The sequence below is a fragment of the Carassius gibelio genome, chromosome A8 (assembly GCF_023724105.1).
Source record: "Carassius gibelio isolate Cgi1373 ecotype wild population from Czech Republic chromosome A8, carGib1.2-hapl.c, whole genome shotgun sequence".
Classification (NCBI taxonomy): Eukaryota; Metazoa; Chordata; class Actinopteri; order Cypriniformes; family Cyprinidae; genus Carassius; species Carassius gibelio.
Window position 1 is genome coordinate 21,760,528 of NC_068378.1, and position 21,715 is coordinate 21,782,242.

At 37.3% G+C, this 21,715-nt stretch overlaps 3 protein-coding genes and 1 pseudogene across 4 annotated transcripts; 3 read left to right on the forward strand and 1 right to left on the reverse strand.

Moving 5' to 3' along the window:
- Positions 1 to 1,199: 1,199 nt before the first annotated feature.
- LOC128018870 (biglycan-like) lies at positions 1,200 to 7,884 on the forward strand. Its single transcript, XM_052604704.1, has 8 exons — positions 1,200 to 1,457; positions 3,224 to 3,485; positions 5,381 to 5,493; positions 5,637 to 5,850; positions 6,235 to 6,345; positions 6,567 to 6,660; positions 6,844 to 6,982; positions 7,057 to 7,884. Exons 2-8 carry the CDS (start codon positions 3,242 to 3,244, stop codon positions 7,252 to 7,254), a joined length of 1,113 nt encoding a protein of 370 aa, XP_052460664.1. The 5' UTR covers positions 1,200 to 1,457; positions 3,224 to 3,241; the 3' UTR covers positions 7,255 to 7,884.
- Positions 7,885 to 8,192: 308 nt separating this feature from the next.
- On the forward strand, positions 8,193 to 9,501 carry LOC128019158 (phospholipase A and acyltransferase 1-like; annotated as a pseudogene).
- Positions 9,502 to 10,124: 623 nt separating this feature from the next.
- LOC128018872 (death effector domain-containing protein) lies at positions 10,125 to 16,953 on the forward strand. 2 transcript variants are annotated; one of them, XM_052604707.1, is made up of 6 exons: positions 10,125 to 10,329; positions 11,474 to 12,152; positions 12,277 to 12,381; positions 13,006 to 13,143; positions 14,336 to 14,761; positions 16,629 to 16,953. In XM_052604707.1, exons 2-5 carry the CDS (start codon positions 11,591 to 11,593, stop codon positions 14,743 to 14,745), a joined length of 1,215 nt encoding a protein of 404 aa, XP_052460667.1. In that variant the 5' UTR covers positions 10,125 to 10,329; positions 11,474 to 11,590; the 3' UTR covers positions 14,746 to 14,761; positions 16,629 to 16,953. The 2 variants fall into 2 exon arrangements, with proteins under 2 accessions (XP_052460667.1, XP_052460666.1); XM_052604706.1 differs by having other exon boundaries at positions 14,336 to 16,953.
- LOC128018871 (UDP-glucuronosyltransferase 2A1) lies at positions 16,699 to 20,061 on the reverse strand. The gene is made up of 2 exons (XM_052604705.1): positions 19,846 to 20,061; positions 16,699 to 19,138 (listed from the first exon to the last, which is right to left on the reverse strand). Exon 2 carries the CDS (start codon positions 19,133 to 19,135, stop codon positions 17,537 to 17,539), a length of 1,599 nt encoding a protein of 532 aa, XP_052460665.1. The 5' UTR covers positions 19,136 to 19,138; positions 19,846 to 20,061; the 3' UTR covers positions 16,699 to 17,536.
- Positions 20,062 to 21,715: the final 1,654 nt, after the last annotated feature.

Here is a 21,715-nt window from a genome sequence, read left to right on the forward strand (position 1 = left end):
GAGTTTATTTTGCAGCTTATGTTCTACATTGTTCTATGTTCTGTTCTATGCTGATTTACGATTCTTTCATTGACCCACTAGGTGGCAGCAGTAGACGTAAATCCTAAAATAATTAAAAATTAATTTTAAATGTTATGTACATATATGTGTGTCTAAAATATATATATATATATATATATATATATATATATATATATATATATATATATATATGTACATTTACATTCAATGCTGAGCTCTCGTTTTTTTTTTTTTTTTGTTTTTACAACCAAGGCCAGCAAAATTATACATTTATTTTAATGTATTGACAGCCCTACTTTCTTGATTCTTTGGGTTCATTTAGTTGATTGATAAAAATATATGAACTAGCAGATCAGTTTCTGTCTTGCTAGTTTGATATTGCTTCGTCCTAGCAGATGCAGACATCACAGAGCATCACCCAGTGCTGAGTTGCACGTCCATCATTCTGTATTATGACGCTGTAGACTAGCACACTGGGCTGTGGCACTCTCTGGTTGCTCTATTTCTGTCCGGAGAAACTCTCTTAAAGTGGTAACTCACTACCATAAGTTTTTCTTTTTCTACTTCACAGCAGGCCTCTGTCCCAGATTTATTTTCTTTGGGCCGTTCCTACATTGATTCTTCATTGATGTATATATTTCTGTGACTGCTCTTCATGTCCAGGGCGTGAACCATTTCCTAAACCATCAAGAAAAAAGTCCTTATATTAAAAGAGCATATCCCTGAGTAACATCAGTCTTAGGAGGAAAACCTGGAAGTCTGTAATAACATGTATTCATTGTGGGTCTTGGCATTTCATACAGACACTTCCATGTAAATACATTGCACTTATCTGTCCGTCCGTCTGTCTATTTATCTATCTATCCATCATCTGCCTGTCTCTCTCCCTCCCTCCCTCTCTCTCTCTCTCTCTCTCTCTCTCTCTCTCTCTCTCTCTCTCTCTATATATATATATATATATATATGTCCCATTTCACAAATATATGCAAATATGGATGGTTACATCACGTTATTACTAATATGTATCCTGGATGTTCGATAAAGGAAAATCTTAAACTTCAATTGTTAACTATATAGCATTTTGGTGGAATTACTCTCCCACATACTCACACTGTCTATCTCTCTTTCTCTCTCTTTCTCTCTCTCTCTCTCTCTCTCTCTCTCTCTCTCTCTCTCTCTCTTCAACCAAAAAGAAAGAGAAACACAGTGGGAGGGAAAGACAAGTTAAGTGGGAATGTCTGAAATACACTTTTTTTCACCCCTCTTTTTGCAAGCTGTCCTGTGTTTTGAATTGCAGGTACTGTTCAGTGCTGTGCGACTGCTGACAGCCAAGGACATAACAGACAGTCATCCAAACAATGATCAAACTATAAATCTGTCTGCCATCAGAAACCTTGGAAAGAAGAAATCGTCTACAAACACATCTCACACGACAGGTAAGATGCTTTGATGCTCTTATTGATCTTCCTGACCTGTTCCCCTGTTTTGTGCACCTGATGAGTTACCATGCTAGCATGTTTCTGTCGCGGCTGTCTCATTTCTTTGAAAAGCTTACAAAGCTTATTTCAGCTCATTAAAAAAGACCCCTAGTTTTTAAAATCCTTGAGAAATGTTGTTGTAGTGTCATTCAGTCCTCCACGTCACCTCTGTAATCTTGACAACATTCAGTAATGTAGTCTTTAATTAGCCCATCTCATCTCTCTAATATGAGTTGTAATTCAGCTTTGCTTGACCATTTGGCATCATTTAGATATTATACATCTTTAAAGAAAAATCTAGATATCTTAACCTTATTTTAAAAAATAAAACAAAAAAGACTCATCTACATCAAGCTCATAAGTAGACAAGTAGGTGCAAACTAATTTTGACTGAGGTAAAGATTTTAAAGAGCTGAAACAAAAAGTTTCATTCATCAGCATTCTTATTGTGCTATTAGTAGAATTTTACAGTGGTAAAATCTGGCTGTCATTGCTTGTGAACATTTTGTGTGCTTTTAAATTAGGTCTGTCAGTTTATTACATTGTCATATTTTAAGAGGATATGATTTTGGTATATTCAGTGCCTTTATTTCAGCGCATGAATCAGGATCTCTAAAAACAATCTGTTAAACTTGCCAGTAATGTGGTTCTTCGACCATTCTGTGGTAAAGGGTGTGGGAGTGAATTTAAAGGGAGAGAAAGAGCTCAGAGGCAGTTTAAAACCACACACACAACACGTGGCACAAAAAAAGAACTAGTTACTGCAGATCTAGATGGTCTCAGGATCTAATAAATGTGCATCAGTGGGTCTGCACACAAATTATCTTTTTTAGTATATTTAGTATCATATTTTATCTATTTTAGGAGCATTTATACAATTGTAGTATTTATTCATATTTTGAAATGGCTTTTATTATTGTGTCAGACCAACTTTACAGTATTAAAAAAAGAAAATAGTGCGTTAATAATACAAAATATTAAACACTCATCATTGAATGTCATTGTATGTCAACAATTTTCTCATTTATTTTCATTTTTAAACCTCCTAAGGAATCTTAGACTAAACATCTGAGACTGTTGATCCTTAAATTAAACAAAATTCCCTAAGCTATGAAAGAGCAATTCAGTTTTCCTCTAGGATGGAACTGCTTTTGGTTATTATTAGTGAGTCAAGTCCCATCTATAATTTAGTTACATTGATTGTACAATTGTCAAATGTTTCTTTTGCAGAAGAAAATTATCAAATGCTCCAAAAGGGCATTAGTGGGCTCTCTGTCTTCATCTCATACTGACGTTGCATCAGTGTGGTTTCAGCTGTAATTTAGCTACACAAAGGACACAAAAATACATTTAGATGATGTTACACCCTTTCTGGGAGCGGAAAAAAGTGACCTTAAATATAGCATGAAGACAGGTTATAAAAATACACATTTGCACACGTTGATGCATCTGACCCAAACAAGTCTTTCCCTGTCTCAGGTTTTAGTTTTAGTTACAATGAGATATTTTCCCTATTGTAGATGTGCAGAGCAGATTGGTTTATTGTGACTGTTAATGAGGCGGTTACATATTCAAAGCTTAATGAGACCGCAGAATGATGGATTTTTACCAGAATCAGCTTTTGGATACAAAGTAGTATTTATGGTTTTAAAAAAGCCTGGAAAACAATCGCACTGCCATATTTTCAAGGCTTACTTCCTCTGTGTTTCTCTTTTTTTTCACAGATTAAAAACGTAGCAACCATGTTGTTGGTCCTCGTGGCTTTTCTGTTTCTCTGCACTGCCCACCTGCCACTTGACTCTTCCGCCCTTCCCTTTGAGCAAAAAGGATTCTGGGACTTTGACAAGGACATTGATATGAAAGAGCTGATGATGATGATGAAGGACGAGGAAGAAGGGTCAGCTGTGGATCCTTACCAACCGGAACATCCTACATGCCCATTTGGCTGTCGGTGCGACCTCAGAGTCGTACAGTGCTCGGATTTAGGTGGGCTTAAGATGATATGTGTTTGAAAAAGTATCTTGGTATAGACAGACAAGATAATAACTGCTTAGTCTAAGAGGTTTGGCTTCTAGACCCAAATTTATATTGGGTATAAAAAAAGAAAGAAAAAAAAAATTATATTTATATATATATTTATATATATAAAAAAAAAAAATATATATATATATATATATATATATATATATATATATATATATATATATATATATATATATATATATATATATTTTTTTTTTTTTTTTTTTTTTTTTATTCTTGTAACCCGTGTTTGGGCTGCAACCCACCATTTGGTAACCACTGGTGTAAAGAGTGAAGTTACACTGGTTTGTGATTAAGATGATTTGAGTTACAGGATATCCCCTTTATATCTGCGTCCTATCCCAAAATTACTAGTCTGTGACATCAAGCAAAGATGAAAGACCTGTTCTATCATTTTTCCCATGAGATTTTTAAAATGTGGTATGAATGAATGTGGTATGAAACACAATTATTTGAATATGAGTTATGAGGTGTATATATATAAAACTACATCAAATATAAATCAACGTAATTGCTGAAAGTAGGGAAAGTGAGCAGGAAGTTTTGGCTGATAGCTAAATAGAAATTTCAGGTTTTAACATCCACATCAAAGGCCTGGATGAGATCAGGGTCATATTTAGGTGGAGAACGGATACCAATTCAGACACACCGCTAATCTGGCCCATCCACATCAGACAGCACATGTGGTGTGTGTTCGGTCACCTGAGAAGACAGACATTCTGCTTATTCTACTCGGTACAGCAAACGTGCCATAAACTATGATGTCGGTCACCAGGAATGATGAACTTAAAAGCAAATGGACAGTTTCTGTGGATGCCAGGTACCACCCAAGCACAACTGCCCTCTTTCCTATCTCGCTATTATGAAGTTTATAAAATAAGCTATTCTCCTCTTTTTTTTCTCTCCCCACGTTGTAATGTGCTACGTGGAGCCATGGTCATCTAGCTCCATCTTAATTATACGGGAAGCTTAGAGGGGAATGCTAGCACACAACAACAGAGCACAGCAAACACACAGTCCCGAAGCCCAGAGAATTACCAAACATTTCCGAAATTATAGCTCAAAGAAAAGTTTACAAGTGAACTCAAAGACTCAGATGGTTAATCCTGAAGAAACTGTTTCTTAAATGAACTGCCTTCCCTACTCTCTAAAGGCATCATAATTCTGTAAAGTGGGGGGATTCGATGGATATAGCATCTTTTATTACAGCTCTCTGGAGAACTTGATTTGGATTGGCCAGTTCTGGTAAGAAGTAGAAAGATATTTCCTAATATGCCATCATCCATCTAATACTGTAGGCCGCCATTTATAGCTGCTAAAGTAAGCATGTGCCTGTATGATATTTTAGTTTCATAATGTGACTGCTGAATTTTTTACAAGAAAAAATAATTAGGGCAGGACTTTTTCATTTTATTCATCAGCATATCATTGGATTATGAAATGTGGGCATTGCATACCAGAAGGGAGACAGGTGCTGGAGGGGCGAGGCAGAAAAATAGGAGGGTCTGGTGATGTCATCTGAAAAGGAAAGTCATTTTAGAAGTGGAGCAAGTTGCAATATTTTAATTAATAAAGATTTTTATGAAGAAAATTATTATATATTTTTACTTGCACTAATAAATCACACAATACAAGACCATAAGGTTTATTTAAAATAGTAAATTGAGTCATTTTGATTTCAAGTTGAGTTTCCATTACCCTTGAAAAAAAAAAAAGATTACCATAGCAACATTAAAGCCTAAACAACATTTAATCCACAATACTGATTTTTTGTTTTCATATATCTAATTTCTAGCAATGTATCTAATCTTGTTTGTTTGTGCATTATTCCCTAACAGGTTTAGGTTACGTGCCATATGATATTCCTAAAGACACACTGCTGTTGGACCTGCAGAGCAACAGGATCACAGAGATCAGGGAGGAAGATTTTAAAGGAATGACCAACCTCTATGTGAGACCTAACATGTCTTCATTTTATAATTTGCATCATAATCACATTTGCTTTCTTCTTGTGAATTAAATTCAAATGAAATAAATGCAATATTACGCTCAATGGTAAAAAAAAATTCCCTCATCGTTCCTGTCCTGTTTCAGGCGCTGGTGTTAAGAAATAACCAGATCTCCAAAGTTCATCCTAAGGCATTCCTCCCTTTGAAGCGTTTGCAGAAGTTATACATCTCGCACAACCTTCTGACTTCCATCCCCGAAAACCTTCCTCCATCCCTTGTGGAGCTGCGTATCCATGACAATCATATCAAGAAAGTGCAGGCATATAGCTTCTCGGGCCTCCACAACATGCATGTCATTGGTAAGACCGTGTGTTTGTCTGTGTGAGTGATTAATGATGTCCGACAGACCTTAGTCAGGTTAGATGCCATTTTGAATTTAACATGGATGAGGGATCACAATTTTCAAAACTGTTTCACTGAGTTTTTGTCTACCGAAAGTGTTTTTTTTTTTTTCACTCTTTGTCAGCTGAATAAAAGTACACTCCGTTGAACACAGTATTTGCTTATATCCCTCACAGCCTCTTTTTCATTCCTGTCAAAAATGTAATATGCCACTACCCTGACTAAGGTCTATGGTTGCTCACTGAGGTTGTACGTTGTTCTGTAAAGTGGCTTTCTTCACTATCACAATGCACTAAAACTAAAGACTTGATCTGTGCTTCAAACACTGGTTGATGTTACAGAAATGGGTCGTAATCCACTCCAGAACAGTGGTTTCGAACCTGGAGCATTTGTGGACCTTAAACTTAACTACTTGCGCATTTCTGAAGCCAAACTCACCGGAATCCCAAAAGGTAACGAGAGTGATGGTTAAAATTGAATATAAATTGAATTCATTGACTTAACTTACTGCCATACCCTTTGGCATTTTTTATATTTGTTATTAGTAAATGGGTTAACGAGAATCCTGTATCGTATATGTATATACAGAATAGTTGGTGTACTTGTGTTACAGAGTGAAAAAAAATATTGCGACTTATTCGATTCCATATGGAATGTGTCTCATTCTTATCAGACCTCCCCAGTAGTCTTAATGAGCTTCATTTGGACAGTAATCAGATTCAGGCCATAGAGTTGGTGGATCTCAGCCAGTACACCCAGCTTCAGAGGTAAACCCTACACATTCCTACTTTTTTGGTGGGATTAATATATGTAAACAGATTGTATATGCTTCTACTGTTACATAAAATGAAACATTTCCCTTCAGTTGAACTTTTATCATGGACTTTTATGATATAAAGTTTGCTTTGGGTGTCCTCTAGTGGCTAAAACCCCTCTCTTTCTGTGTGTAGGTTGGGACTTGGCAGTAACCAGATTCGCCACATTGAGCACGGTGCTTTGTCTTACCTCACCGACCTGAGAGAGCTGCACCTTGACAACAACCGTCTGTCCAGTGTGCCCAGTGGACTGCCTCATTTGAAATATCTGCAGGTGTGTTTGTGTACATGATTCTACTGATTCTAGTTCATTTATACTATATAAACAAAACAACACTCTCCTTACAGGTTGTCTACCTCCATTCAAACAACATCACTAATGTTGGGGCGGATGACTTCTGCCCTACGGGTTTTGGGATGAAGAAGGTGTTCTACAATGGCATCAGTCTCTTTGACAACCCAATCAGGTATTGGGAGGTGCAGCCCGCTACCTTCCGCTGTGTCAGTAACCAGATGGCTGTACAGTTTGGCAACCACAAGAAATAAAAGATGCACGAAACCAATCCAGGAGGAGAACAAGAGGAAGACGGCCATAATTTGTGTAAATCAAGATATATGAGTGAAGAAGATGAATAAACATTTTCATGGAGGCATAATTCGGAAGAAACGTGGACTCCATTTAAACCAAAGTCAAACCAGTCTATTTAAAACAGAATACTGATGTTTGTAATTTGCCAGCTGACTTTAATGAATATATACTTCACAAAAATACATTTCTGTTTAATTTAGTTGACATACAGCTTTGATGATTCCTTTATTAACTCTCTGAGATGTCTATCAACAGCTTCATTTGCTTATTTTTCATGGATTGCATCTTTAAATAATGAGATGAATTCACGGTTTGTCACTCTGGACGGCTGATTGTCACTCATTCATCATGGTAATACTGTAATAAAGTGGATTGTGTTGTGAATGTTTATGCCGTCACAAGACATCCAACTCTAAAGGTGACACGCTTATTTATTTTTAACTTTAAGTCAAGAATAAGATCCTAAGTGTATTCGGTGAAATTAATAATAACCCTGCAGGGGTGGCAGGAGTAGCTAAAACTGCAATGACAATGTCTTCACAAACAAACCTTCTGCGGCAAAAAAAATAAAAATAAATTCACACAAATGTTGAAAGGCAATCAATCAATTAAAGAGAGAGTTCACTCCCTTCTGACAGTGCATTTAAATAAGAGCTGCGTTTCCCAAGAGTAGCCTATATAATGAGAAAGCATTTATGTTTTTGGAAAGGTAAGCCCAGAACAATGCAGAAAAAAACATAGGCTATATGTTTGAGTTATTACACAATAAACCTATTGAAATTGTACCTAGTTTGTGCAGTACATTTATTTAAATTTGAATGTTAAAAGTTCATATTGCTCATGTTTTATTCTGTATTATTAATTTAAGTCCGAATAAAAAGGTTGCATTTTATGCATGCAACAGCCTGTTACTGGCAGTCCCTTGAACCATGGTAAAGTGAACATAGTTTTACTATAGTATTTGTAGATTTCCTTGGTTACCACTACAGTAAACATATTTTAACCATGTGTGAACAAAAATATAACCTAATAAGTTGCAATTAAGGTGTATTGTACTCATAATATTAAATACGTTTCATAATCTAAAAGTTCAGAAGATACTGGCCATTAAAAGTATCGGTATCGTATCGAAAACAAATTATGTGGTAGCCTATTGCCCATCCCAGCAGCAGGTTGTATCCACCATGCAGTTCGGAGATTTGATCGATTTCTCGTACCCCATTGGCTACTCACATTGAGACGTGTACGACGAAGATGGATACGCCATTCACTTTGCAGTTGCTGGTAAGCACAAGAACGTTTACTTTAGTACTAATCCTAATTCTATAAAAATATAATCATGCTATACCAGACAATAATATATAGCCTACTATATGAGTGTATATAACGTGGGGCATGTTGGGGCACACACACACACACACACACAGAGAGAGAGAGAGAGAGAGAGAGAGAGAGAGAGTTTGATAGTAGTTTCCAATAATTAAGTAGCCTACTAGTAATTAGATTAAAATACTTGTAATCAGACGGTTTTTTATTTTATTTGATTACACGAAAGCATATTGTTCATAAAATAGCAAAAAATAATAATAATGTAATGGATTACATTACTAACTACATTCAATTAATTTCAGTAACATTAAAAGGAATCAGAAACATAAAAATTTTCAAGGAATCTACCCAGCTCTGTATATATATATATATATATATGTGCAGTATGTATGCATGTGTCTCACAAACTGCCTTATATTAAATTTACTTTTTCCAGATGAAACTCAGCTGATGTTTCGAAGTTGTCTGAAGGCTATCTTCCTTGTTTGTGGTGACCTTTTGCTTGGAGAAACTAAGATACGGCATCAGCTCCTGTCTAAAATGAATGTACCAAAAGGAGCTCGTGTTTCAGTGAGCAATAACCAGCACGCTCTCAGGCCTTCACCTGTGGAGGAAATTAGAAAACGATGAGATGCTTTACTGCACAAAGAGTTTACTTACAAACTCCTGACACAGAATTGTGAGCACTTTGCCACATTTGTCCGAGTGAGTACATGAATCAGGCAGTTTAAAGAAAGATCATTATCTTTATGTGTTCTGTACATTTGAGTTATTTTGACTTCATACCTTTGTTTTAACAGATTCCAGGGAAACCCAAAAACAAGAAATGTGTGGATGCTACAGAATTATTTAACTGCCTTGTGCCATCAAGTTAACCTACTGAATGCCAAGAACTATAAATTATCACAAGAATAATTTATTATGTTTGAATAAAGATATTTGTCCCACACTCATGTAACCAGTTAAGAAATTCGCCTAATGTTAGCATATGGTTTATTTATTTTTTGGGATCCAAATAACTCTAATAAATAACTCCAATAACTCTGTAGCTTATTTGTTGTAACCAAAAATGTGATTTGATACTTAAATAGTCAGCTGCAGGTGACTGTTTTCCCATAATAATAAGTATCTGCTAAAAGTGAATCTATTGTGTAGAAAAAAAAGCCATTTTGATTTTATTGAATTCAAATCAGCTACAACTGGAAAGAAATCAAACAGAATTATCAAGACTTTTCACAAGGTTTAAGATGAACCCATTTTTATTGTTTAAGTTTTCACATTAGTAACAATGACACTGTGGTTATGTTGATTTTTCATAGGTAAAGGGGCAATGCAGTGTTGTGTTTTTCATCATTAAAATAAATAAATCAATTCTATACAAACACCTATTATGGTTTTCTTTTCTTATACATTTATTAGTAACCGCATAAAAAAATACTAGTTACACATCACATTAATTTATTGTTATTTTGACGAAGCGTTTCCTACATTCCCCGGATGTTGCCCCACGCTTTCTCATGTCCCGGATGTACCTACATTTTAGTAGAGGAACAAAAAAATGGGCTCGTTACCAAGCTTCACCAAACCGTTTAAATTATCCCCACACACGATTATTTTACACATATGAGGACCAGACCGCAGTTTTGAGAAGAGTCAACGTCCATTGTCTCCGTGTCTGTAAAGTGATTCATGGCATTGAAGAGGTAAGACAGTTGTGTACATTCAGTGTTGCTACACGCTGTTGACGTTAGCAAGCCAACAGTCAGTTCCTAAGCGAAGTTTATATCAATAACAAATAACGTTTAAGTATCTTTAGGCATATAGAAGCATTAAAGGGGATCACAATGAAATATTGACCATAAAAAATGTTTTCTTAAAAGATCCCGGTGTTCTTCAGCCTCTCCTTGTGTATGCTAAGCATCAGGCTAACACAGCTGTCCAGATGGATTTCAGAAGATTGTTGATGTCTTAACTCCTTATTCATCAGTCTTTTGATCGGAGTTTCCAGTCTCAAACCTTGCATATGAAAAGAGCCTATGTTTGTGTTTTTAAACGCATGATATGGAAGTTAAATGATTGATGCATTCAACTTTTTTGATTTTCACTCTCTTAAATCTGTTAGATGTTAATTATTAATCTAATCCAGGTCAGTAACTTCACTGTTCCTCAGCCTAAATATTTTATCCACCAATATTTATTAGGTTTATTAGATCAAAACTGAACAAACAGGCTTAGTTAAACTCAAATAGGTTCTTAAATTGAAGCACTATAGATGTGATATCAACTATATAATCCCTATGATTTTAAAAGTAGATGAATTTAGAGTATCTAATCTGTATGATTTATTCGTAGATGTTATATCAGAGTACATTTGATGTTTAAACGTGTTATCTAAATGTATGATGTATATTATTTTGAATTTAGATGTGATATCAGCATATACATTTTTTATACATATGTGTAATAACTAATATATTTTATATATACCAGAATTTATATATGGTAAATTGATATAAAAATATACAATCTTAATGTTTTTATATGTAGATTTGAATTTAGAATATATAAACTATATGATTTTATATGTAGGTGTGATGTGAAAACATGATCTGCATGGTTTTGGATGCTGAATGATTGAGCAATGGCAGCTGACATTAAGTCTAGAAAACAGAGTTAAGCAATAGATCAGTTTAAAAAAAACTGTAAAATGAACCCAGGTCATGTGGTAATTTGTCCTAGTCTGATTATCATCTTTATCAATTTATTATTCAATATGTTATATGAATGTAAAATACTGTGGTGTTGTTAGTGTTCTAAAGCTTGAGTATTAATTCTGTTCTCTTCTAGAGTGAAGTTGGAGGTGAGAGTTGCGGGCCAAGTGTGTTGACACAGTTCAGGCTGCTTCACACTGCTGACAGGGCCTTCTGCCATCCTCCTCACCCATCACCCGTCTAGTGAAGAGTGATGACCTCACAGCAGCATGGGAATGCCAACCCTGCCCTCCTATCACCACAGAACTCTTCATCTAGTCAGGGCAGGCAACACATTTCTCGTTCCCCGATAGACTCGTATTCCCGCTCAGGGCTTTCCTGTCCTCGGAGAGGCTGGGTTTCAGCTTCATTATCTCCAACAGCTCATGGTAACTCCCTTGCGCTCTCTCTAAGCCGATTGGGTCCGGCGTCCTGCAGTAATTCCTCCTCATCACGGAGACCTGCGTCTGGCCGGGTGGAGCCGTGGCCGGAGGAGGCTGTGGATGACGCATATGGGCTTTACTCTCTTCACCGCATGTTTGATATTGTGGGTGCGCAGCTGACGCACCGTGACGTACGTGTGTTGTCCTTCCTTTTTGTGGACGTTATTGACGAGTACGAGAGAGGAGGGATACGGAGCGGGCGAGATTTCCTGCTTGCGCTGGAGCGTCAGGGGCGATGTGACGAGACAAACTTCCGGCATGTTCTTCAGCTGCTCCGCATCATCACTCGCCATGACCTGCTGCCATACGTTACGTTGCGCAAGAGGCAGACAGGTTTGAGATCTTGTCAATTTCACCTTTGACAGATGCTTATTGTGCACAGTGAAGCTACAGTTTCATCGCTCTGCAGTATTTTTTGGCAAGGAGCATATCTAATGTGTTGCTAATTATTTTCCAGTGTGCCCAGATCCAGTGGATAAATATCTGGAGGAGACGTCAGTCCGCTATGTTTCTCCCAGAGGAGCAGGAGAGGCGCAGCAGGGAACTCCTCACAGAAGAACAGGTGTGTCCTAAATTAGACCTCTTAATTTAGCTGTAAGCACTTTTGGTTTTATGTTTTACTGAAATACCACATCTGTCACTCTGTAAATTGCAGAAATGTCTTATATTTTTTTGATAAGCCAATCTGAATTTTTGATGCACTAATCATTCAGTAATTTAGTGTTTTTACAGTATAGCACATATGTGGGAAACAGGAAGTTTGGATTTTGAAACGTGTAGGGTTTTTGGATTAAGGGCGTGTCTTAATTCAGTGGCTACTGGTGTGTTCAAGTCCTACTTGAATGGTTGTGGCATTAATATAAGTAAAACTCATAAATACAATCTTTCACATGTGACTAGAACGCACCATAAGTTTGAAAGAAGTTCCAGAATGACAAAAGGCTTGAATACACTTCACAATGTTTACAATATGGAAAGATTTTTAATCACTTGGCATCATACGCTTGCCGACCTTGTAAATGGTTATTACTCCGATTCACACACTACCACTTTGACATTTTTTAAAAAATCAGGTCAAAATATTAAACATATCAAATATGATCAGAGTCTGATATGATCAGTGGAAATGCATGTACTACAAGCGAGACGGACATCGTGGTAGTGATTTTAATTTTCTGTTTTTCAGGAACCCAGCCATTGATCTGCTGTCCTCCATCAGGACCCCAGGTGTGCCCACCACGTGCTAAACCCACCCCACCTCCACTGAACAGGAAAAGGAAGAGATCTCACACGACAGCTGACTGCAGAGAAAAACAGACCTGTGGTAAGAAAACAAATCTGCTGAAGAACAACAACAACAACAAAAAAATGCAAGCATCAGTTGCTGAAAGAGAAGGTTTAGGGCCATGGAATGCAGGGCTCAATGCTAAGGATTGTTCAAAGTTTTACTTTCCCTGCCAATATTTTAATTGGCCCTGCAGCAAAAAAATTAAATAGTTGCTGTTATCATTGTTTTTGACCCTTGCTATCTATTATTATAATAAATAAGCATATATGACACAAAAACAAATTACAAGCTATACCACAATGGAATATAAAGAGCAAAGATACAAATTAAATGATGCTTTAGGAAGAACAGCAGGTGAACAGAAATTCACTCTCTGACAGCAGGTGTGACAACTTATGTGACGTAGTAATTTCGAACAAAATCTGGCCAAAACATTTTTTTTTGCTCATTTTGGGAGTTTGAAATGGCTTGCCAAAGCTAACTTTCTGGAAAAGTTTATTCCAGCTACAAAACACCTTCGTACTGTCATTAGTCCATGACGATTGAGTCATAGAAGATGTGCGCTGAGGCTCCACCCTCTTTTATGCACAGCTCTTTATTTAGTCTGTCGAGTGGATAAAAACTGGTCTGCAGGTAAAAATTGAACCGTGTAGAGCAACTTTATAGTAGCAAATTAAGTTTTGCTTTTGATGAAATAAGACACTGACACTGTTTTTCATGTTTCACACTGCTGCTTGCTTTTAAGCTATATATTGAATAAAGTGTTTTCTCCTCTTTTATGTTGACCCAGCAGTGCCCCAATGGGGCCAGTGATAAATTTGTTAACTGTCCCGAGCATCTTTCACACTGGCCCCGGGCCATTGGCCAGTTCTTACTGTCGAGCACTGGAATGTGATATTAATTAGGTCATAACCAATTTGCCAATAAAAGTTTTAATTACAAGCTCCAATGATATAACCCGTTTTGTTCGGGCGTCTTGGTGGCACACCCAGTGACTTTTATAAAACAAACCTTTTAGCAACCTCTTAAAATCATTGAAAGTTTCTTTAAAGGCAGTCAATCATATTAAAACATTTTACCCAGACCTTGCCATTTTTTGGGTATGTATCATATTCTCCATGGATGTGCCATCTGAGCATTGACAAGCAATACTCCTGGAATCTGTGTGTCCTTTGTAGGTTGATTTAAAAGCCACTTCGTTTTTTTAACCTTCTTCCTTGTCTCACAGACATACGACTGAGAGTGCGTGCGGAGTACTGTCAGCACGAGTCGGCTCTACAAGGAAACGTCTTCTCCAACAAGCAGGAGGCGCTGGAGAGGCAGTTTGAGCGGTTCAACCAGGCCAACACCATCCTCAAATCCCGAGACCTGGGTTCCATCATATGTGACATCAAGTTCTCAGAGCTGACCTACCTGGACGCCTTCTGGCGGGACTACATCAACGGCTCACTATTGGAAGCCCTGAAGGGCGTTTTCATCACGGACTCTCTGAAGCAGGCAGTGGGCCACGAGGCCATTAAGCTCCTGGTGAACGTGGATGAGGAAGACTATCAAGCTGGCAGGAGGAAGTTGCTGAGGAACCTGGTTGCAGGAGGTGCCAGTGCAGGGACGGCGAGTAGGGAGGGTCTCTTGTCCTAGTGGTGGGACTGACTCGGTAAGTGGAGGAAAGTCAGAGACCCCGATGAGAGATTGAACACTAATGAAAAGATATACATGGTGGGGAGGGAAAGAAGAGTGAGGAATGTAAGCAGAGAGGAAGTGACTCTAAAAAGAAAGAACCCTATACAAGAGGCTGCAATTTGCATGTGGATGGAAAGAGGTGATAAAAGTGTTCTGGAAAGTTTTATTTTGAGTATCTCAAGTTGTGGAAATAAAAGATGAAGGGAGAAGTATCAGACAACGAAGGCATTTAGTTTATTTTGTCTTTATTCTTGTGTAATTGACACTAATGCTTTTGTTTTTAGGTTTGTGTGAATTAGTTTTTTTTTTTGTGCTACATTTCCATTTCCAAGTCTTGTTGCACAACCATTGTTTAAATGAAATGTGTTTGCCTCAAAGTTTAACAAAGAGGTTTGATTGACTGATTTACAATCACATGCTTCAATTCATTATGGAATAATCCCCGTCAATGTTGTCTAGCCATCCGTGGTCAAGTTTTTCTGGATGTACACTTACAAGGCAGAATCTCGGTTTTTATTTATAGCACACTGCACCATTGCACTTCACTTTGGAATTGTGACTACTTTAAAGAGAACACATTCTCCATTTGTTTCACCGCTGAAACATTTGCACATTTGGTTTCATTTTAGCAAATTCACAAGGGGACGTAGACCAACATCTAAAGATTCTGAAGCATGGAGGATTGGTTTTCAGAATGGTTTATTATATGCTTTGTTGCAACTTGTGTTTTGCTGCATGTCCCTGTAATTTTCTTTTTCTTTTAGTTCTGGAAAAAACGTTGGCAGATGTTCACTCTTGTTTGAATTCGCAACTTTATAGGTGCTCTTTGTCCAGAATTTCCCAAAAAGATTAAGACATTTGGGCTCTAACGCCCTATTAATATCCTTGTTTGGACCAATTTAGTTTTACAGTTAATCTTCATTGTTTGTTATTGGTTGAAATTCTGGGCAGAGCGTTAGTTGCATCACTAATGCTATAATACAGAGATACGGCTTTGTAAAGTTGAAATGCATGTGACGGCAGTATTTGATTGAATTGGTTGAAAAACAGATTAGGTAGTTCTGAGAGTTCGAGTAAAAAAAGATTTGTACTGTTATCACTAGTTTAAAATGGAATCTCACTTGGAACAAGGCAATACACATAACAGAAGCAGAACTTTTTTTTCTTTACTCATGATTTCGGGATGCTCCTTAATAGCAGATTGCTAATGTGCTATATGTTTATAATTTCTACTCCTTCGAATTCGAGCAAATGTGTCCTGAGAAACGGCCACTGCCAGGGTTTATATGTTGAAATAATCTGCTGTAACGTCTGTCCAACAAGTCTGGAAAGATGACACTCTGAAGTGAAAGAAAAATGCCTGAGCAACATGCAGTCGCAGGAAGATGTATAATTTGACCGACTTGATGTTTTTGCTATACTTTTAAAATACCAAAGCTGTTCCCAGACATTCATTCTCTCTTTAATCTCTTTCTCCCTTATTCATTCTCACCTCCATCTGTTAAACTGTTAAAATATAGAAAGAAAACTGGTGACTTGTGGGGTGAGTGGAACAGACGTTTAGTAAAGTTAGCTGTGGATCAATTACTGCTATTATTATTATTACAGAAGGAAGAAAAGCATTTTGTAATGTTTTCCTAATGGAACTAAACAAAGTTACAGACTGGTATCTATTATATAGGTTACATGTTCTATTGATTGTGTTCAAGTGTTTGTCTTTATATCTTGCATGTATATGACATTGATCCCCTTAAATATCACACAGTGACAATTGAGCTGTGGTCTGTAGATTTGAGATATCTAGACATTTCTAACCTTTTTTTATACTTTGTTTTTCATAGAGAAAGAAATGGAATTGCTACTTTTTGGAGAGGTGAGATGAGTATTCTCAAAGTGACACAGTAGAACAGATGAAGACGGAGCACTTTATTTTTTACTCTCTCTCAAGCGTTTCACCTATTGTAACCATATATAGTAATACCATTCCAAAATGTAGGAGACGTTCGGCATCATTGGTCATCTGTCGCATTATGACTCTGATTTCTGAATTATTTTATTTTTGTTGACCATGCCGGTGGTTGTGTTAAGTGAAATATTTACGGGCAAAATAGACAGCTGGTTCATTCAATGTCTGTACAAATCAATAAAACAAACTGAAAAATAAAATCTGTTGCAGTTCCTTTTTGAAAACAAAAACATCCTGTTAGAAACATATTAATTGACCAAATGTATTTGTATGAACCTTAAAGCTGATGTGTGTAATTTTATGTAGATTGAAATTCCAAGTTAGCCATTCATAGATTTGTTTTCCCAAAAAGTGTGTATGCTGGTTCTGTGGCGTCAACAAAACACTGCTCTGTTTGTTTGAACGCCCTGACCTAGCAACATTCTCAACCAAACGTTGCAGCAGTTGCAGATGGTTTGGGAAAGTTGGTTATAAATTGCAATTCTGTAGAAATATTGGGTGTTGTTTAGTACCATATTGAAGTTATCTGTTAGGATTCATATTTATCTACTTGGCAGTCGCCAAGTTTGACTTAAATAATGCTTGCAAAATTAGAAAGATTTTTTATTTAACCAGATGGAATAGTTGCATCTAGCAGCAGGGACTAACTTGCTAACTAATCAACCCTTTCCACATTGAAAGGGATTTGTAGAGTCCTATTAATGATATCACCCTATATATATATATATATATATATATATATATATATATATATATAAAACTAGTGCTGCCAAAGACATGTCTTCAGTCTTTTTTACATTTCCTTTTCTTGACAAAAACTTTCAGCAACGCCTTGCTCATCAAAACCAAGAGCAGGCAGGCTGCCATAAACAAACTCGCTATCAGCATTAAGACGTCCACGCAGTAGTAGGAATACCAAGGAAGCCTGTAGGACTCTGTGCGCAAGTGTGCTGCACCCTTATGCCTCATGACAAACTCCAGCCAAAAGACGGCACTGTCCATTGGCTTGAGCGGAGTGTCACGATGTAGGCTTGACATTCTGCGCATGTTCTTCTGGTATGGCTGATTTTCATCCAGGATGTCCTTTAGGGTTTGTGTTAGGATATCTACATCCAGGGTTGCGACATCAAGCACTTGAGCCACCCCTCTGGCTTCCAGGCGAATCATGTTGTCAAACTGGTCGAAGATGAGCGGAAGTCCAACCATTGGAACACCGTGGTAAATCGCCTCGTAGATACCATTCGTTCCTCCGTGTGTCACAAAAGCTTTAGTTTTAGAATGGGCTAAGAGGTCATTCTGAGGCAGCCAGTCCACTATCAGTGTATTGTTGCCCAATTTAGATGGCTTTTCTCCTACATGCCTCCAAACTACCTTTTGTGGCAAGCGAGCAAAAGCAGCGGCTACGACTTCAGATATGTCAGGACCCAGACTTCCAAGCAGAGTACCCAAAGACATGATCACAACCCCGTGCTCTCCAGAGCTCTCGACAAACTTCTCCAATTCATTTGGTAGAGGTTTGGATGGTTTACACTGGAAGCCTCCAATATAGACCACATTGGGCATAGTAGGTCGAGGGAACTCGAATACAAAATCTACTCGCATGAGCCACAGATCCGCTCCTTGGATCAGAGAGTACACATTGGAGTTTGGGTCTATGTATTTGCTGATAACTCCTTGATAAAGAGGCCTTGTGATCATGTGGTCAATGTATTGGCCGATTCCAAAATGCAAGATATTTTTCATTTTATTTGCAAAACTCATTTTATCTGTCACCCTAGATCCGATAGTCGGGATGTAAGAAAGCGGCGAGGGTGCAATTGCAAAGTGCCCTTCTCCATTTGTTATCCATCGTACATTGAACACCATTGGTAGTCCCAAGTACATGCCCAGTATGACACCTCCTGCAAAACCAGGATCAGTTAGCATCAAATCATACTTGGACTCTTTAAGTGTTTTTACAAGCTTTTTATCCTCTAGAATGGTCCTCACCATCTCAGCAGAAGACTTGTGAGACTCTTCTAGAAGAGTAATTACTTCTTTCTGAAGGGCCATGAATGACCAAACAGATCCTTCCCCTCTTTGAATGTCAATGTTTCTCTTAAGAAAAGACGCCATGTACTTGGGGTCCTCCAGGCTAGTGAGATGATCGGCACTGATGGTGATGGGAGTATAGTGTGTGGTGTTCTCTGGGATGTACCAGCTGTTAGCAGAACGGACAACTGTCAATTTGTGACCACGCTGATGAAGTTCTCGCAGCAAAATGTCCATGTTAAGCCAGTGGCTTCCATCCACTGGGTACACAAGGATCTTCCCAGCCAGGGAAAGTGGTGGAACACTCCAAAGGAAGGCAACAAGGACAAAGATTTGGGTATGCAGCTGCATTTTCTGAAAATATATACTTGATTAGTCATTCATTTTGATTTGGAAACAATGCAGGTCTTGATTTTTTGCATTTGTAGAAAATAAAAATATGGCCAATAGAAAAGGTGTAAATTGGAAACCACTGTTTGGACCTCTTGGACTTTTTAATATATTGGGTTCTGGAGAATATATATATATATATATATATATATATATATATATATATATATATATATATATATATATATATATATATATATTCTCTCTTATCTGTCATTGGCCAGTGGGCTGTCCCCTTTACACTATCCGAGATAATCACTGCACATTGACCTGGCACTGCTACACAATCTCACAATCACAATGTACAGTTTTAAGAGGTCACAGTTTAAACGAGAGACACTAAAGATATTATAGTACACAGATATTGTAACTAACACAAATATATGTCCCTGGCATGTATCCTAAACAGTTGCATTATATAAAGTTTATTCATCTGAGGTTAAACTTTTGCACTCCAATGACTTGAGCATCCAAATCTGTGTTCTGTTTAAATAGATTGCACAGTGGCATCAATTTAGTGATTTGCACAAAAAGGTTTAAATGTGTGCATTGTTTTGAATGGCACTGTGCACGTTTCTATTCCTGTTTTAATGATATGTCCATTGACTTAAATACTTCTTTAAAATGGAACATTCCAAAGCATGCAGTCAATTTAAATGAGACACTTGTACCTGGTGTTTGGCGATGTCCTCAAGAGAAGTTTTGCAATGTAAAAGAATACCCAAACAGTGCAGTTTTTATTCCTGATCTGGCAGGCTGTCTTGTAAAGAGTAAGCAAAGTCCCTAACTTAAGTTTTCATAGTGTTTTTCTCGTTTTAAAAGTGGTGACTAACACAGATATCTGACCAGGAACAGCATGAGGTTGAACTTTAGCCTAGAATTGTACTTCCTCTGTTTATTTATTTAGCCTATCCTCGAAAGGGGGCTTGATCTTGTGTTTGGTGTAAGAAGGAAAGAGAGAGAGAGAGAGGTAGGCCTACAAACAGATTAGGTCAGGGGATTTACATACAGTACATTCCATCTTCATTAAAACCTTTATTTGAATCTAACTCATTAAAAACAAGTCTTTGAGATGCAATATTCAAAGCATGGAACCAACACACATATGATGGCAAGACTGCACATTATTCCACTTCTGACTCAAGGGATCCAAAAAGTGTGCAATCATAAAGATTTATCATAATTTGGAACCAGCGAAGGAAGATTCTTCTTAGAAGCAAATACTATTCTGGATAAGCTAAAATTCACATTTTTCAGAATTTCAGTTCAATCCAATAGTATCTTAATTAGTATGGGTATTATACTCTTTTTGAGCATTATAAAAAAATAATAAATGTTATATATCATTTAACATATGTTAGATATCAGCTCACTACATTGTAAAAGATTCATCACTAGGAATGGTTTCAGAAATCATGTCTTGTGCGGCAACAAAGAATATATATCCAAGATATCTGCAGCGGGATGCAATGCCATCTCCTCCGCTAGAGGGGACTACACTGCCACTAAAAGGATAGTTCACTTCCTGTTGCTGGTACCCATGTTGCGTACGCACAACAGCGTCATAGAATGTCTATGAACAGATTCACGCCCACTTTTAAGGGAAAACAAACCGCGATACAGATCGAGGAAGTGGACTCACCTTACAACATGCCAAAGAGTTGTTGTGTGGTTGGGTGCAACAATAATGTTTGTAAAACCCCACATTTGAAATCCATGCCATCGTCATCCATATTTTGCTGTTGGAAATATCATAAATTACGTATGATGCTAAACGAAAGCTAAGCCAGGCTAGTTGTATGGCTGGACAAAAAAGTGCACGCAGTACTCTAAATATAAAGACAAACTACATACATTTAAAGATGTTTACTTAGTACGAAGTAAAATCATTCGCTGGCTACCTGGTGACTCGATGAGGGAGGAGTAAATGTCCGGGTAAGACTCTGGCCACTGGGTGGGATTGTTACACCAATTTGACACTGGGAGAATGAAGGGACGTGTTTTAAAATTGACCAAATTAAGTTTGTGGATGTATCTTTCACGCACCAACATTCTGGAATGATACATTCTGCTGGATACACCAAAGAATACATGTGAGACTGATCCTCTCATGGAAAATTGTTAAATTTGGTTAGACATTTAAGGATAGAAAGATAACAATAAAGCATAATTTGTTGCTTTTGCTGAAATGTTTTTTTATTCTTCTCCATACTATGGAAGTTAATTGGGACGAGTAACTGAAAGTAATTTCACTTGGATGCAGGAGAACAGTAGGGTGCAGCACAGTACAGAAATACACAGTCCACTTATACAGTAAGTGTGTCAACAGGTCATTCTTATTTGTTTTATAACTTAGCCTAACATCAGATGATTTAAATTGGCAAGCACAGAGACACATAGGGCATTTGTTCAGTGTTTTTTGCCTCAACTTTGCTTTAATATTCTATAATTTCAGTTTTAGTTTTATTTGCTAACGTTACTGAAAACTAAAAAAAAAAAAAAAAAAAAAAAAAAAAATTAAATTGCGCAGTAGGCTAAACC

Bases quoted from the DNA above. Each gene is read 5' to 3' on its own strand.
- LOC128018870 (XM_052604704.1), top strand. From the start codon at position 3,242: ATGTTGTTGGTCCTCGTGGCTTTTCTGTTTCTCTGCACTGCCCACCTG. The intron at 5,851-6,234 runs GTAAGACCGTGT...TTGATGTTACAG, and splicing joins CCACAACATGCATGTCATTG to AAATGGGTCGTAATCCACTC. The intron at 6,661-6,843 runs GTAAACCCTACA...TTCTGTGTGTAG, and splicing joins CAGTACACCCAGCTTCAGAG to GTTGGGACTTGGCAGTAACC.
- LOC128018872 (XM_052604706.1), top strand. From the start codon at position 11,591: ATGACCTCACAGCAGCATGGGAATGCCAACCCTGCCCTCCTATCACCA. The intron at 12,153-12,276 runs GTTTGAGATCTT...ATTATTTTCCAG, and splicing joins GTTGCGCAAGAGGCAGACAG to TGTGCCCAGATCCAGTGGAT. The intron at 13,144-14,335 runs GTAAGAAAACAA...CTTGTCTCACAG, and splicing joins CAGAGAAAAACAGACCTGTG to ACATACGACTGAGAGTGCGT.
- LOC128018871 (XM_052604705.1), bottom strand. From the start codon at position 19,135: ATGCAGCTGCATACCCAAATCTTTGTCCTTGTTGCCTTCCTTTGGAGT.